This window comes from Ictalurus punctatus, chromosome 10 (genome assembly GCF_001660625.3).
Source record: "Ictalurus punctatus breed USDA103 chromosome 10, Coco_2.0, whole genome shotgun sequence".
Classification (NCBI taxonomy): Eukaryota; Metazoa; Chordata; class Actinopteri; order Siluriformes; family Ictaluridae; genus Ictalurus; species Ictalurus punctatus.
The window spans coordinates 23950119-23968082 of record NC_030425.2 but is presented as its reverse complement, the minus strand read 5'-3'; the positions used below and the strand labels follow the sequence as shown (position 1 = coordinate 23968082).

General features: G+C 40.1%; 2 protein-coding genes across 9 annotated transcripts in view; both read left to right on the top strand.

Annotated features, from left to right (window-relative positions):
* The window catches only part of tead1b (TEA domain family member 1b), a 75062-nt gene extending 65137 nt beyond the window's left edge, over window positions 1-9925 (top strand). For all 8 annotated transcript variants that reach the window (XM_053683050.1, XM_017478054.3, XM_017478056.3 and 5 more), the window contains 4 exons: window positions 970-1143; window positions 2711-2851; window positions 3286-3438; window positions 5936-9925. In XM_053683050.1, coding sequence (XP_053539025.1) covers window positions 970-1143; window positions 2711-2851; window positions 3286-3438; window positions 5936-6049 — 582 coding nt within the window. In that variant the 3' untranslated portion in view covers window positions 6050-9925. The remainder of the gene's footprint in view (window positions 1-969; window positions 1144-2710; window positions 2852-3285; window positions 3439-5935) is intronic.
* Window positions 9926-12351: 2426 nt separating this feature from the next.
* On the top strand, window positions 12352-14689 carry rassf10b (Ras association domain family member 10b). The gene has a single exon (XM_017477362.3). It carries the CDS (start codon window positions 12821-12823, stop codon window positions 14180-14182), a length of 1362 nt encoding a protein of 453 aa, XP_017332851.1. The 5' UTR covers window positions 12352-12820; the 3' UTR covers window positions 14183-14689.
* The last annotated feature ends 3275 nt before the right edge of the window (window positions 14690-17964 follow it).

Genomic DNA, 17964 nt, shown 5'->3' with positions numbered 1-17964 from the left:
CTCGCACATTGAATGTCCCAAGGTGGGAAATGACGTAATTGCAACTTGCAAATTTCCACTTACAAGGCACCAGAAACACATCATTAGTTCCAGTGAAGGGAAATTGTATGAAACCTAGTGTCTATGAAAGACATCCTACACAATTGTGTACATCCAACAGTTTGGGGAAGACCCACATATGGGTTTGATGGTCAGGTGTCCACAAACCTTTGGCCGTATAATGTGTAAAGTTTTTGTATACGTTATTAAAAAAGCTGTATTGTTTACACATCATACATCACCAATAGTTCTGCAGACGGTCATCTGATTTTGTGTTGTATTCTGAGTTGTGTGGTGTTGAATTCAACAATGACCTGCCCCGCCCCTTTCTGCTTCAGAAGCCTGTTTGGAAGGAAGGATAAACCAAATCTACCAGTTGCGAGTTTTCCTCTGATGAAAAGTGTTTCTCAAAGTGTGTGTAGCAATCTAAAGAGAAACCCTTATACTGAAAGCTTCTGACGACACGCGATATGGTTAATACACACATTTTATTGTTTGCTGCTAATTTGCTGAAACATCTGAACGTTCATGCAACCGACACGAGGCCATCTTTGTCTGAGGCAGGGTGTGGCGTGTGTATTTCACTGAGCAGACGAGAGACAAGGCCGGAGAGAAAGGCCAAACACATTTCTGTACCTCGAAATGCCGACCCTGAGCTGGAGCAGAGCATTTTTTATGATTTCTGTGATGGCAGCGATCCATCTTGGTTTGTCTGCATTCTCCAGACGGTGTTGTTTCGCTATCAATAACAGATGACATCGCTCATTTGTCAGACCTTTTAGCTTTTATGAGTTTGTATGAAGGCTTTAGGAGCATAAACATGTCACAGATTTAATGTGTTATGGGAGAATAGACGTTTTTATGCGTTCTTAGCATTTAAAAAGCGTCACGTCTTCCGGTTTCTGAGTGTCCTTCTTGCTTCCTTTGCAGTACAACAAGCACCTTTTTGTACACATCGGTCAGACAAATCACTCCTACAGTGATGCCCTGCTGGAGTCGGTGGACATTCGTCAAATTTATGACAAATTTCCAGAGAAGAAAGGAGGACTGAAGGAGCTCTTTGGTAAAGGCCCTCAGAATTCCTTCTTCCTCATAAAGTTTTGGGTAAGTGCACTGGAGCTCAGACAGCATTGTATTTATGCAGGTTAGGCCATTTATTTTTGTAGTATTTTTCTCTTTATAATTAAGTGTTGAAGTAAAATTCATTAATAAAGCTTACAGCCAGTATAAATCAGTTCTGTGATTCATACAACAAAAATACAGCGATCAGCCGTACATTAAAACCACTGGCAGGTGAAGTGAATATCATTGATTATTTCGTTACAATGGCACCTTTCAAGGGGTGGGATATATTAGAGTTACTTCTCAAAGCTGATGTGTTGGAAGCAGGAAAAATGGGCAAGACTGTGACACTGTCTAATACATCGCTCTCAAATCTCTCATAAGTGTTAAACCTGGGTGAGATCTGGTGACTGTGAAGACCAAAGCCATGATTTACATCATTTACATCCTCATCAAGCCATTGGCGTGTTCTGTTGTTGGGGCGGGGTCATCCTGGAAGAGACCACGCCCATCATAGGATAAACGCGCTCAGTCAGAAGAGTGTTATATTTTATATTGATTTGCAGTGACGCTGCATATATACAGCATATGAAATCTACCTATTAAGCTGAGCGACCGAGTGTGTATTATTCACTCTTTGTACAGTCACACACTGCTCCTTGCGCTTTCAGAATTTTTGAACTCGTGCCCAGTCCTGCTTGAATACACCAAGCCCACTTCAGTCTGAGTTTGCATATGCTCCGGATCATTTGTCTGCTATATTTGCCGTGGCGTAAGCAGGAAAAGTGCCAGATCAAAGCCTTCGCTAATTCAGTGTAATATTTCAAAACAATCAGGAGGGGCCCGGCTTGCAGCTCTAATATCTGTTTAAACATCGCACAGGTTTTACCCCAAACCAAATGCTAACTAGTGGCAATCGTTAAAGTGGGCTGTGTCGTCGGCGAGCGTGAGCCTGCTCAAATTCCGTTTGAAGTGACGAGCGGATCTGAATTTCAAACGAAACCACGGATCTGCACAATAATGCCTCTCTGGGATATTATGTGAAAATCTAATGGGTCTGCCTTAATGAAGGAAGAGCATGCCGGAGATGAGTATTTACGTTTTTTATGCTTTGTCCCTCTTATTAATTTCTATAACGACCATCAGGTCTTAATGAAAGAGAACAGGCCATTGACAGCTTTTTTTCCCCCTCAAAAGCATAAAATAGCTTTTAAGTAACGTTCCATTTAATATATTTTTTATCATCTGCTTTTGAAAGGCCGCACTGATAAGGTGCTACTTAACTGGCAGCGTGTAAAGGACCGGATTGTTAGCTCAGTGCAGTGCTGAACATGAATAGTGTTTTAGAAGACAAAGTACAGGTGTAAGGGATACAGATTTCACTGTGATATTTCTTCATTTCACACCTTAATGCATTTTTAGTGCGTGTCAGTCTTTACAATAAGTCTGCACTACACATCATGTCCACTAGATGGCAGCTGTATACCGGATATTACACGTATTTTAGTATACTGTATGTGCATTTTTGGAATTGTTGCGCAGACTTTATCATTCTACTAACTCTAAAATCACTGATGCCAATACTGACACTGCTGTTTTTTTTTCTTAGGCCGACTTAAACTGCAACGTTCTCGAGGAAACCGGGGCGTTTTATGGCGTCACCAGCCAGTACGAGAGCCCGGAGAACATGACCATCACTTGCTCCACTAAAGTCTGCTCATTTGGCAAGCAGGTGGTGGAGAAAGTGGAGGTAGGGTTTTACACACCATGTACATGTATTAGTGCTGATCAGAATGAGAGTTATGGTGGGATTTGACAAAACAGCTATAAAAAAAAGAGGAAGAAGAAAGTGTTGGGGGTGGGATGGTGTTTTTATAAAGACAAATTCTTTTTCTTTTTGTTGACTTGGATAAGTGACCTTAGATCTGAGGAAGGCTATATAAGAATAAAATCCTTTTATTATTATTATTAGTAGTAGTAGTGGTTGTAGTGTTAATAATAATGTGACTGTAGTATAATATTGTTAAATAAATATTATATCTTTAAAATTTAATAACAAAATATGTTATAATAGCTTAATGTAATTTTAATATAATTAGTATAACGAGTTGAAATAATTTAAAAAATGATTATTGTTATGTTGTAGCATTGATGGTTATAATTATTTTTCCCTTTTTTCCCCAGACGGAATATGCTCGCTTCGAGAACGGACGCTTCGTGTACCGGATAAGCCGCTCTCCCATGTGCGAATACATGATTAACTTCATCCACAAGCTCAAACACCTGCCTGAGAAGTACATGATGAACAGCGTGCTGGAGAACTTCACAATCCTATTGGTGAGCCACAGTCATTTTTTTTCACCTCTGACCTCCAGGCCCCTCCCACCTCAGCCTGTAGGAGAGGGGCTCAGAGTGGGGGGTCAAGCCTTTGCTCTCCTGGATGGAGACGGCTCAGCATTCCTGCCATTCTTTTCACGAACCTGCAAGCGTGCAAGGATTAAAAAGCCATTTCTCTTCCATGCAACTGCACTTTTGTAGAGTGCATTTTTTCCTGTCTTTGGTGTGCTCTTCTGCATCATTTCCTCTCCATTCTCATCCTCATCGTCTTCCATGTCCATAAAACGGCTCTAATCTCTAGGGCTGCCGGACTTATTCTGATTTCATGCTGCCTTGTACGTGGTAACTTACAAGATGTAATAATGTCATGTGCCTTTTCCACCTTGGGACGTTCAGTGTGCAAAGTGGGGTAAAAATAACATGGACGCCTACTCGAAAGCGTGTGTTTTGCTTGCTTTGTTAGAGCACGTAAAGCTCATCAAAAGCTACTTTATGAGCACTTTTAGTTACATGCCTGAGTGGCTACTGGTTCAGCTCTACTATAGTGCAACATTTTGGACTGAAATTGCAGTGTTCTAGTGCTAAAACTAATGTTGTGCATTGTCAATGTTGAAGATTACCTTCTCAAAACGCTGCTTAGTATGGATTTAACCAAGAACTGTGTCTGTATATTACTGATCTACAGCAATACTGCTATGAACTAATATAAGTTTAGAGAAGGGAGACTTTACAATGTTCACAGTGTGAGCAGCCATGCTGATTTGACGTCACTCCAGGAACTGGTAGTTGAGAAGACTACCCCAAGCTGACGAGTTGAAATTGCAAGCTGAGCAGTTGTTCACAGTTGCTTTTACCATTTCAAGGTGGAGAATTACAAGTTGCAGCTTTGTAATTTGTAATTTGTAAGCTTGTCTTCAAATCTACAAATGCCAAATCAATTGAATTTAATATTTAGTATTTAATAGTGGTGTAACCATACACTCCGGTCACCATCGATTACTGGCTTCACGATTCAGTTGGATTCTCTGAATTTTTTTAAAATCAAAATTAAATGAAGAAAATCCTACACTGGAAAGACTCTTTTTTATTTTTTATATCTGAGTCACAAGCAGTGCGAAAACTATGTGCATTTTGCTACAAACAGAAGTTTGATATTATAAACAAAATGTACTACAGGTTCACCTTATATTAAAATAAGTAAATTAATCTACAAAATCTCTACAAATGTAATTGAATAAACAGTCCCTGACCAGGGGAAAATGATGGATTGAAACCAGCGCACGCTCATTATACTGTACTTTATCTCTATGGGTTGTGCAGATTGGGACCTCTGGTGTTCAAACAGTACAATTGCATTAGATGCATAATTAATAGAATGCTCATTCCCACAATGTGAATCATGCATTCCTACAGTGCACGTCTTCTTTTTTTTTTTTCTTTGAATCATATCACGCATACATAATTACACCCCTAGTATCTAAGTATTAATAAGCATTTAGATTTATACTGGCACGGACAGACTGAATGTGTATAGAACAATTATGTCAGCTTCTTAAAGGGGCCATATGGGAAATATCCATCCATCCATGCATATTCCATACCGCTTATCCTACACAGGGTCTCAGGGGAGCCTGGAGCACATCCCAGGGAACTCGGGGCACAAGGCTGGGGACACCCTGGACGGCATACCAATCCATTGCAGTGCACAATCGCACACTCATTCGTACACTATGGACAATTTGGAAATGCCAATCAGCCTACAACACATGTCTTTGGACTGGGGAGGAAACTAGAGTACCTAGAGGGAACCCCCGAAGCACTGGGGGGAACATGAAACCCAGGCGAGGCAAATTTTGACATACTAATTAGTGTATTAGTATGTGATTAGGACATACCTATAGCTTTTGTAAAGAGCTATTGAGTGAAACGGCTCTTATGGCTTCTTATTCACTCTATACTTACTACATATGACATAGGGTGTGACATAATGAGGATGAAAAAAGTGACTGTTGGATATGAAGTCTGTACATCATACATTTTAATATCACTTTTAGGACACAGATTGTTTATTGTGCTTATTGCTGTTTAATAAAAAAAAAGTTAACAGTGCAGATTTTTTTTAACATTTAGATTATATAATGTTTCAAATAAAAATTAAGTGAGAAAAGAGATGCAGCAATCTGATACTGAGAATAATCGGATTCTGAGGAAGCTGGGTTGAGACTCTGGATTGCATGAAATCTGACACATTTTCTCTCTGTGTTTTACCTCTGTTTTTTTTTTCATAATTTGGCAACAAAAGCATGTTTTTAAAAAGGGATCTGATCTGTGGCTTTCTAGTGAGTGTGTGTATGTGTGAGGAAAAGTGAGTTCTCCAATAACACATCACATGACTCTTCACCTTCTCCTCGATTCTTTTTCGATTCTGTTGATCTCAGTTGAAGAACAGCTTTATTTAAGTGTCAGCGCCTCTGATTCTCTCACTCTCTCCCCACAGGTGGTCACAAACAGAGACACACAGGAGACCCTGCTGTGCATGGCGTGTGTGTTTGAGGTGTCGAACAGCGAGCACGGGGCTCAGCATCACATCTACAGACTGGTGAAAGAATGAAGCTCGTGCCAGCCAGCAGATCTGTCCTATAGACTCTGAACCTCAATAAAAAAAAAAAGTGGCAGTGCCTCTAGTTCAACACTCACCCGCAGCGACTCAAGCTCTCATCCGGGTGAAGCTTATTGTTATTATTATTTTTTTCAGTCTTTATTAATGTATATGTGTTCGATGTTTTGACTGCAGCTGTGAATCACGGTACAGTTGTATTATGTTTTGATACAGGAAAGAATCATTTTAAAGGAAGCCTAATCGACTCTTCTCCGTAGGACGTGTGTATATATAAATATATAAAGTGGCAGTATCATTAGACTTCGAGGTTGGCTTGAATTTAGATTAAATCTGGCTGAGAAAGGCAACGTTTTAGGTTTTAATCCTATTATAATTAATGTACACCTTAAAAGCAGATTTAGACTTTAGGTTCATATAAAACAATACCGTCTATGAATGTGTAAGTGTCTGTGTATAAATGTATATACCCACATACCTGTAGTCTTTCCAAAGATTAAAAAAAGTATTTCATTTTGAAACATTTGGTTGATTATAGAGGAATAACTGTAGAGGCCATCAAAATAATAATAATAATAATAGAGTTACTCAATTTCGGCATCTGTAGCATTCAGGGAATTTAAAAGTCCAGTCCTTGAAAAAAATCTCACGTGTCTCACCTGCAATAAACAAAAAAAATGTAACCTTTACTCTATCTAATATACTGCAAATAGTTCCTGCTAACGTTTTAGTGGATAAACGAGTCACCGAGGGTGCTTTCACACCTATTAGTCCGTTTGTCGAGTCCGAATCAGAGTGAATTGAATACTTTCGGTATGTTTTCTACAGTTTCACGTTGCACATAATTAAACGAACCAAACGAAGGGCTGAAAACGTGTGTGAAATATGTTTTTCATTCATTGTTCAGAAATATGGCGACTTAAAAAGGTTAACAAAATAAGTCGAAATGTTTAGAAATCACAAGCGTCACATCTGATATTTTTGCCGTAATGTGACACTGCAGGACTGTGTGGACAAATCAGGCCTTAGCCTCTGTTCTAGATTGGATGCATGTCTGATTAGTGACTGCGTGACATGAATGCGAATGGTCAGAATGGAATTCATTTGGCTCCCGACACCCTCTCCCCACAACGCTTATGTACATATTATGTATGTTGTCATTATCAATAGTGTCAGCAGTGTATCAGCAAAACAACAATGTAGGACAGCGATGTAGGACAGCGATGTATCCTTCCACTATATTCAGTGGAAGCACAGGGAAAATAGTTCTTCATACATGTAGAATCGATTGAAGCAAAATTGGAAGGAACATATCGAAACGGAGTAGCGTAGTGAACCAACTGCGAATGCAGGATGTTTGGCTAGATAGATATACTCACACTAAAGACAGATATGGGGCACTAGTGTGAACAGTCAAGACACACATCCAATCTGAGCAAAAAATCTGAATCGTGCAATGAAGCTTGTAATGTGAAAATAGCCAAAATAAACAAACATGTAAATTAGCAGTTTAAAACACGTACCACATCCAGAGTTTTTTGAATGATAGTCGAATCATTTTTTCACTACAATCAAAACTGCCCTAGAATTCACTTGGAAGCAAGTTGAGGCCACCACGCTGAGATGCTCTCATACCGGTTGATTTTTTTTTTTCTTTTCCGCACCCGGTTGCTGTGTTCTCACCTAAAGAACCAAGGACGAAAACACACCGGGTTTCAATTCAAACAGGCTGAACGCTGCATGTGTGAAAGCACCCTAAAAGCAAGAAAGCACTACATATAACACCAGAGGCGAGCTGATTGTCAAAATGTCCCTAGCACTTGGATTCTTTTGGGACATGCCTTATCAAGCGAACCTACGTTTTCAGTTTATCCGACGAGACACAATCATATTATCTACAGACATCAGGGAAGATTCTTTCAAAACTCGTCCTTTAATCACGTACCTGTCCCGTTTTTTGATGAGTCCTAATCCCAGTGTCCTCTGCTGCCTTTAACCCCAACACCAAGCCTCTGTGGCCTCCTAAAAACTGCGAGCCTTAACCATGGCTGAGAGATTTTTGGGTTTTTTTTTTTTCCTTTAAAAAAAAAAAGATGCCACTAAAACTGTGAGCTCTTTCCTAAGCTGGAAGACTTTTCACGTCCTCGTCCCATGTCGTTCCATGGAAGTGTACAGTCACAGAGCTGCCAAAGCATAACAAAGCACAGTGCCTTAATGGATGCCTATATTCACGTGAGCTGAGAAAACACTAAGTTCATCGTTTTTTTTTGTGGTCTAAATGAGAAAAGACTAGCGTGGCTAGTGTGCACGTCAGCTCCAGCTACCACTACATCCTAGAAATCTAGTAAAACACTACCAAACTAGCCATGCCTTTCTTCTTATCAGAAGAGACCAAAAATATATATATCCCTGGAGGCACGATGAATCTCCTCCTCGTTTCCTGCACTGTAGCATACAAGTGCCTTTGGTTCACGTTTTTCCAGCTTAGAAAAGACAAATCGTATTTTGCATGACTATGATCAGAACCAAATATGTGGATGTAAAGTCAAATATTCACCACAATGCCTTGCTAAAAGTTTATAGTAGACGACAAGGGACGGTGGTTAAATAGTAAAAAAAAAAATATAATGTATCGACTTTTAATCAGAGATTATTAATTATTTGTTCTGTTGTAAAATATTTTGCGACACATCTCAGTTTGTGTTCAATCCAGATTTTTAAAAATCCTGAACTTGTTAGAGACTGCTTGTTACTGTAAATTGGAAGCCCTTTGTGATATTTTCTCTAGACTGGCGTTTTTTTTTGTTGTTGTTGTTGTTTGTTTTTTTTTCATTTTGTTTTTTATCAGAATGCATAACTTTGAACACTATTTGAAGTGGATTTTAAAAGTCCACTTTATTGGTTAAAACCTTCAGCACAGTTTAATGTTCTCCTTTAACACTATTCACCCAAGTTATTAATTTCACTCGTTTCTAAACTGCTGTCATATGGTTTTAATGGTTTCATTGATCTCCGTGTTGTACTGCTTAATGTCAACTGTGGACTTTAGTATGCGTAACATGAAAACGACAAATTGTTTCGATTTTATTTCCCCGCTTATTTCTCTGTTCTGGTTCACATTGTGTGAGTTGCATATGGAGATTTTTCATGTATTACTGTTCTACGTGTACACAACTTTTGTTTGTTTGTTTGTTTGTGATGACATCAGTATATTCGGAAGCCCTGTGTGGCCGTGATGCTGTTACTGCTGCGCTGCTGGCACCTTGGACCTTCTGTTCCGCCTTTACTTCACCTGGGAGCTGAATACGAATGATTGTACGCTGAATGTTAGAAGGACATTCATTTTGACAGTAATGGACACTGAGCAGTCGCTTTCTAGAGGAATGATGACCGCACGTCAGCAGTCTAGCTCTTTGTTTCTTGATTTGTATTTTTGTCTATGTGTAGGTACTGGTACCTCCTTTGTTTGTTACCATTTAAGAAGTTGGCTTTAAAACGAACTATTCTCTAGTTCAAAATAGTATCATTTAAAAAAAAAAAAAAAGAAAAGAAAGAAAGAAAACTATTGGATTTGTGTGCAGAGATTTTTTTTTTTGTAAAAAGGTGCTTTGTATAAAATTATATATTCTGGCTTTTCTTGGTACAAAGGCGTGAGATCTTTTAATATCATTAATGATGGTGAAGAGCTGGAGCAAAGGTGAGAGAGAGGAGATGGGAAAACCTGCTATGTGTACGTGTTCCTTACTGCATATGGTCTTGTCTTTGCTCTGTAACATTTTTGATGCCTTCTTGATAAAGTGGTAGATATTTTGTAGCTTTCTAGATACTTTGTATGTATACCATATTGAATAAAATAAATAAGGAAAACTGGCCGTGCATCCTTTAATTTAAGGCAACAGTGTGAGATGGCGAACATTCCCATGCTGTACACATAAACCATGGAATAGAGTGCTGTTTATGCTTTATGGCTTTGAGAGTCAAATAGTTTTAAAAATCCACTAGATACAGGACCACCTTAAAACAGATTCCAACTACCAGTTCATCCTATACAGAAGGTGTTCAGCGGGGTTGAAGTCAATGATCTCGAGTTCTACACCAACCTTGGCAAACCCTGGCATCATGGAGCTCACTTTGTTCACAGGGGCATTGTCGTGCTGGAACATTTGGGCCTCTTAGTAACAGTGAAGGGAAATTTTATACAATTTCAAGGGAAGACATTTTATACAGTTCTGTCCTAGCATTGATAATGGACTTCTAATCAGAGTTTAAATCCCAGAACTGACAAGCTGCTACTGTTGGGCCCTTGAGCAAGGCCCTTAACCCTCAACTGCTCAGTTTGTATAAATGAGATAAATGTAAGTGACTCTGGATAAGGTTGTCTGCCAAATGCCATAAATGTAGGTCCATATACGTTGTGATGGTCAAGTGTGCACAAACTTTTGGACATATCTCTAGTATTATACAATAATAATACAATCCAAATCCATCTATCATCTGTACTGCTTATCCTACACAGGCTCAAGGAAGCCTGGAGTCTATCCCGGGGGGGGGGGGGGGGGGGGGTGTTGATTCTAGAGGCTCAAACCAGCCTGTGTCCATTTCCTTATTTCTTGTTTTAGTGTAGGAGTGGATGTAGCGGTGATTATATGAAGTAATACCGATGGTGGACACCAGGGGGCGAGCTTGATCAACTATTCTCTATGAAGGCACTTCTCTCGTGTCAAAACACAACAAAGCAAGCATCAAACAAAGTGTTATGAACGATCAGTCTAATACGAACACTGTGATTACTTTATTTATCCATTCATTCTGGTGGACAAACTTGTCCTACTCACCAGAAACTCAAAACTCTTAACTGTGTTTTAATCTCAGTGCCTGTGCTTGATTTCAACCCAGGTGGAAAGCCGATATGAAGGAAACTGCTCTCTTCCATGCTTTTATTCTTTTACAAAGGATTAAAATGTCAGTTTGAACGTCTACTGATTCCAGCATATGCTGCCAAATGACAAACATGGCCGTATTACATGGCTGTACATTCAGTACAGCTTTCTGAACCACCGCTAATGTGAGTGCTAATGTTATTTTACTTATTTGTTTATGCCTGTAATGTTGTAATTGGTCTTTTCAGCCTCTGAGAACATTTACAGACTGATGGAAATTGTAATGATGGCATTCATTTGAAGCAGGTCGGGTAAATGACTTTAAAATTCTGTGGAAAATATGCAAAACTGCAGCTGAAGGCTAAAAACACAGCCAGTTTTGGACCAAGCAGTGATCTGTTGAACAAGAAAGGAATAAAACTAGACGGGGTGTGCTGTTGTAGGAAAATAATCAACGATGGGCTGTTGTGATGTGGCTCGACGTGAAGCAGGGTTATTGTTAATGTTGACTATTTTCCTATAACAGAATGGATGGATGGATGGATGGATGGACTCATATTTTTATTCATTTTCTGGTTAGCATGTTTGCCTTGAACCTCCAGGGTTGGGATTCGATTCCTGCCTCCACCCTTTGAGCATGGAGTTTGCATGTTCTCCAGGTGCTTTGGGGTTTCCTCCAGGTACTCCGGTTTCCTCCCCAGTCCAAAGACATACAGTGTAGGCTGATTGGTATCTCTAAATTGTCTTTAGTGTGCAATTGTTCCCTGTGATGGGTTGGTCCAGGGTGTACCTCGCTTTGTGCCCCAATTCCCCTGGGATACCCTCCAGACTCTCCAGCAACCCTGTGTAGGATAAGCGGTACAGAAAATGTACACTTTTGCTATAACTGATGCCATAAACTATCATTCCAGCCTCTGTATTTTCCACTTTCTTGAATTTAATAAGAATTTTTTTTTAAAATGCAGCTCTTCATATTACCAAGAAAGACTGAAGCGTGAACTCCTTTGTCCTGAAGACTTTCCCATGGTGCAAAACTCACTCACTGTTACAAAGCACTGACACCGGAGACTCCTTCCACAAATGTTAAATAAACAACTGCATGTTTTCTTTTCTAAATAGCAACACATAAAAAAAATCAGTTTACCATTCAAAATCCCCGTGAATGAGGTGTTACTATAGAAACGAGTGTATTAATATAAACTTGTGTTTTGCCTTGCAGAAGGCACTATTGTCAGAGCTGCTGTTACAGAAAATAAATCAACAACTTCTGACCAATCAGATTCGACAATTCACCAGCATTGCAGTAGAAGAGGGTTTATTTAAGAGATTCTTCTTCTTCTTCTTCTTCTTCTTCTTCTTATTATTATTATTATTATTATTATTATTATTATTATTATCATCTTGCTATGATTTTTATTTTCCCAACATTATAGTCCAACTCCTCTTTTTGTTCACAGGTAATTGTTACTGTAGTAACATATTTGAAGTAATTAGTTTGAAAAGTTTGTCCCTGTGAATATTATATTTGTGTTGTTAATAATGTTCTGTGTTGCATTTCATGTCCTGAGTAAGCGCGCGCACTAGTCCCCCAAAATGGGCGGAGTTCACTTCTTTCTGGGGGTGTCATGTCATCAAAACAGAGCGGCTCAGCAGAGACGTGAGCTCGCGACCAGGAGACGCGGTGTCAATTGTGCGCGCGCTCAGTCACGGCAAACGCAAGCACGCTCGCGGGACTTTTTGACCATTTCACCCCCCTCGAACACGTATGCATTCTGCATTTTGGATTTATGCCTAGTGTGTTTTTTTATTCCTTACTGACACCCGTTGCGGAGAAACCGAGATTTCTGGCAGCGCACAAAACTTCTGATGAGTTCGAGTCTGAGACATGGAGGATGAAGAGAGCAAAATTTCCGTGTGGGTTTGCCGGGAGGAGAAGCTCGTGTCGGGTTTGTCTAAGCGCACCACGTGTGCGGACGTTATTAAAGTCCTCCTAGAGGAACAAAACTTGCACGGGCGCGCGTCCGCGTCCGCGCGCTCTTACTGCATTGTGGAGAAGTGGCGCGGTTTCGAACGCGTTTTGCCGAACAAGACCAAAATCCTGCGCTTGTGGAATGCATGGGGTGAAGAGCAGGAGAATGTGCGTTTCGTGCTCGTCAAGCAGGACGCGTCCTTAGCCAGCAGCGCGCCACGAAGCGCCGAGGCGCGACTCGTGCCTAGCCGGCAGAACCCGTGCGCGCGCGAGGGCACCGTGCGCCAAGCCACCATGGCCCTGTCGCCCGAGAAGCAAAGGCGCGTGGTCCGAAAGGCGTTCAGGAAGTTGGAGCGGATCAATAAGAGGCGCGCGAGGGCGCAGTGCAAAGACGCGGAGAGAATGGAGACCCTCGTGCATCTGGTGGTCTCGCAGGATCACACCATCCGGCAGCAGGTGGAGCGCATCCAGGAGCTGGACCACGAGATCGAACTCTATGAGGCCAAGGTACACCTTGACAGGGTAAGGGCACATGGTGTCAACTATGTCCAGGAGACCTACCTGGTGGAGGGAGCTACATCCAGGCATCCGTGCCCCAGCGATGGAGAACAGACGCTCACTCAGTTAGAGGAGTATGCCCGGAAGTGTGAGGAGGTCATCAGGCTGCAGGAGGATCTAACTGATCGGCAGGTTCTGCTGGACAGCATCACCAGAGATATCCAGGAAGAGCTAAACCAGAGATGGATGAAGCGGAGACAGGAGGATCTGGCTAATAAGGATTTGGAAAATGATAGCACGCTCAGGGTTATAAATCAAACGTGGGAGATAAATGGATGCGAAATGCCTCCAAATGTGGACGTGTCTCTTGAGGATGGCGTGCTCTTGGAGAAGGAGCGGATTAGAACTCAGCTGGACACGAGCTTGTACATCGGCCTGAGGCTTAACACGGATTTAGAGACTGTTAGAAACGACCTGGACTTGGTGCAGGAGGTCCGGAAGGCGAGAGACAAAGAGCTGAGGGATTTGCTTGAAAAAGTGGACTCACTCGATTTAGAGGAAGAAGAGGAGGAAGAGGAGGGGGAGGAAAGTTGTGACATACTTAAGGACACTAATAGAGTGGAAGAAGACACAGCGAATAGTCATGGTGCATGGGTCGAGCAGGCCAGAGGACTTTCCGCTAAAGCATGTAGCAGTAACGATGACGATTCAGACACAGGACTCAGCTCCATGCACAGCCAGGACTCGGACATTGCCCCTGTTTTTGAGTCTCTTGTATAGCACCACACAGGGGGACAGGAAGATTCCCCAGAGTTGAATTAACACATGAAGAGTGTTTGTATTTATATTCAGATGGACTGAAATAGACACTGTATGACTTAATAAACCACTGGAGATTTTGCTTTATTGTGTATAATCACCACCTGGACTCCTTTGAGCTGTTGTTTATGTAAAAACACTAATTATACTTTTGCTGACAAATGTGCACTTAGTCATAATTTTACTGTAGCTGACTGCACAGATCATGGATCTTTTTTTTTTTGGACATGTACCACATTTTACCATTGACTAAATCAGTGTTAATTTGTACATAGGTTTGAGAGTGATTGTTAAGGTACACCACAGACACTTCCTGAAAAAAACTGTTCCAATTTTAAAAGGCTGGTGCAGTTTACGCGTAATAATTAATGCCTAATATAATTGTAAAGATCAAACAAATTCTTATAGAATGTTTATCAAGTCTGTATTTTAAGTCAAATAAATCCTATAATTCCAGATATAGTTGCACTCTAGATGACTTAATGTGTAATGTGTGTAAAATAAGATTTCAGTAATGTTAGCCATTAAACTTGTAGCTATGACCATTTCCAAGACCTCAATTCTGAGGTTTTGTTTTCAACTCCAGTTGTGAAATTCAATATGGAAGCCATGACATTCGGAAGATGTGGTAGAATGTCATCTACTATGCAGGAAAAACTTGTAAGACTGAATCAGCAGTTTTGATCAGCATGTTCTCACCTGACAACTCAGAGCAGACGAGGACAACAGCTCCAACTGAGGACACTTGAGTTTCATTTGCCCACAGAGTTAATTAACCATTGCTGCCAAATTTGAACGTACTGTTTGGAGGAATGCAATGCACATGCAGTATTATAGGCAATTATACACAATCACGATTGTCTTTATTATGAACACATGTAGACCTGTTCATTCGTGTAATTTGTCCTGCAGATCAAGATACAAGCCAAGAGCTTCAGTTAGTGTTCACATCAAAGGTCAGAATGAGGTACAAATGTGATCTCAGTTACTTTGACCATGTGGTGGTTGTTGATGCCAGATGGGGTGGTTTGAGTATTTCAGAAACTGCTCATCTCCTGGGATTTTCACACACAACAGTGCCTAGTGTTTACACAGAACCATGCAAATAAGAAAAAAACAAAAACAAACAAACAAAAAAACAAGTGGGTGGCTTTTCTGTGGGCAGAAGATGTGTCAGTTCAAACTGACAGGAAGTCTCTCTTTGCACCCGTGGTGAGCAGACAAAGCATCTCAGATGTGTATGTGGTACAACAGCAGAAGACTGCATTTCGTCAGTCAAGAACAGCAATCTGAGTCTACAATGGGCAGAGGGTCACTGAAACTAGACAGCGGAAGATTATGAAAAGATCAGGTGACACATCACTTTCAGGTATGCATGAAAATCCAAGGAATATGAAGTATTATGAAATATCCAAGCAGTCCATCTGGCACCAACAACCAACCCACGCTGCTGTCACATGACTGGCTGACTGGAAAATTGCATGAATACACAGGTGTACAGGTGTTCTTAATAACGTGCACGCGAAAAGTGAAAATGTTCAATGTTTATTTATCTGATATAAATGTGAATGATTATGGACCTCACTAAAAATCTGAGTCTGGTCAGGGACCAGTACATTCAATAGTTTTTGTTTTGGTTTGTTGTTCGCATATTGGAAATTAAGCAGTGCCCTTTTTTTAAAATTCAGTTTAATAAGTGTCATAAAAGTGTCAAAAGTGATGTAAGAACTGGAATAGTGAGTTCTGGTACATCTAATGTACAAGCCTAATTATCAAATAATCATTTAATGTTTGTTTGCCAGAAAAAGATGGCATGTTTCAAGAGTTTAAATATCTTGGCACGTTGTTCACAAGTCACAAAAGAAGTGAGCGTGAGATTGGTTAGGTTCCTTACCATAGTATTGGAGAGAGAGCTGAGCCATACAGCTAATCTTTTAATTTACTAGTCAATCAACATCCCCGTCCTCGCTTACAGTTATATGAGAATGAAGTCATGAAACTGGAATGATTTTTTTTTCTCCTTTTTGTCTGGGCTCACTTTTCAAGTAGCTTAGAGACGAGCCACTTCTTATGTTAACTGAGAGCCATTTGAGATGGCTTGTGAATGAGGATACCCCCAGCCTGCCTCCCGCTGGTCTACTGGGAATGACCCACCGGGAGAAAGATCTGGGTTCTTTGCAGAATTAGCTGGGAGGTTTGGTACTGGGACCGTCTGGGAATCCCTCTGGTAGAAGATGCCAGGGACAGAGACCTCTGAGCTCCTCTGAACTCCCTGTTATCTCCCTAAATAAAGTGTTTTTAAGGTATGAGATGAGAGAACATATAATACTAAGCTATTTTGAAGCAGATGGGGGAAATGTACAACAGCACCAAGAAAAGTGTCTGTAACTGGATCTATCAGTGGATATCAAGATAATAAAATTGTGAAAGGAAGCCAGTTCAGGTTGCAGGTTCCAGTTCAGCTTCCATTCCATTAAGCACACATGGGTTTGAAATGGAGAGAATTTGTATTTAAGTCATTTAAACATTTACGGATTTATGAGCACATATTTTTCAAAATCAACCTGCTACAAGTCTCATAAGTGAGTTTTCAGCCCTACCAAGCAACATTTACAATCTCTGAAAAAAATTCTTTTCTTTGTCACTGAAGTGGAACCATCAAGGCTACATCTTTTATACATCTTACATGTACAAACGATATATAATTATATACTTATATCTTTTCACTTGGAAGTTTCATGAAGCGTACCTTAAATTAGCTTTTACATTAAAGCTTTAAAGGTACATCAATAATCCTTCAGGTTCAATTTAAAGATGTACTATGTTCTCGTTTTGATATAAAAAATACATACTAATGGTACAACAGATGTACTCTTTGTGGTACGACTGCACATTCTCAAAAATAAATGGTACCAAATTATACTTTTTTTTGTCACTGTGGTACTTTTGTACCTCTAGTATTTATCTTTTACCTAGAAATGTGAATATACAGTACTTTTACAATAATTTATGCTACATAATTGGACCTTAAGGACCACTAATGTACCTTTACTCTAAAAGCTAATCAAAAGGTGAACCACATGAACCTTCCCAGGTAAAAAAAAAAAAAAAAACATGCTAGATGTACAAAAGATCCCACTTGATGGTACCACCCCAGCATCACTTTTGTTTCTGAGAGATGGTTCCTTTGTTAGTGAGAGTGTGGGGTGGTACCGCCAAGAATACATCCAGTGTACCATTAGTATGTTTGGTCCTGAAGATCATTGATGTACCTTTAAAGCTTTACTCAACTTAAGGTATATTTCATGATCCTTCCCAAGTACAAGATACATATTAGAAGTAAAATATACAAACTAGAGGTGATTAGAGGAAAGTTTGGGACTTTTATTTCTGAGACTGTTCTGTGTTTACACCAAGAGTTTGGAAGTAGATTAGTACTAGCAGTTGCATGGTCAGATTATATGGTTCTAGCAGAACTCAGATTGTAAAGAGGATGGCATCGTGGGATCCTACATGAAGAATGGCACGGCCCAACTGAGAAAGACTAACGTACATTGCATATACACATTCAGAAATAAAGGTAAAAATTGCACTCTTACTTATCTTTGTGGTTGGTTGTATTTATCTTTTATCTGGAAAGGTGCATGTAGTGGTTTTTAATTAGCTTCAAGTTTCTAGCTTTTAGTTTCCAATTTGAAGGTACTTTATTCAGGTAAAAGATACATACTGATGGTACAGTAGAT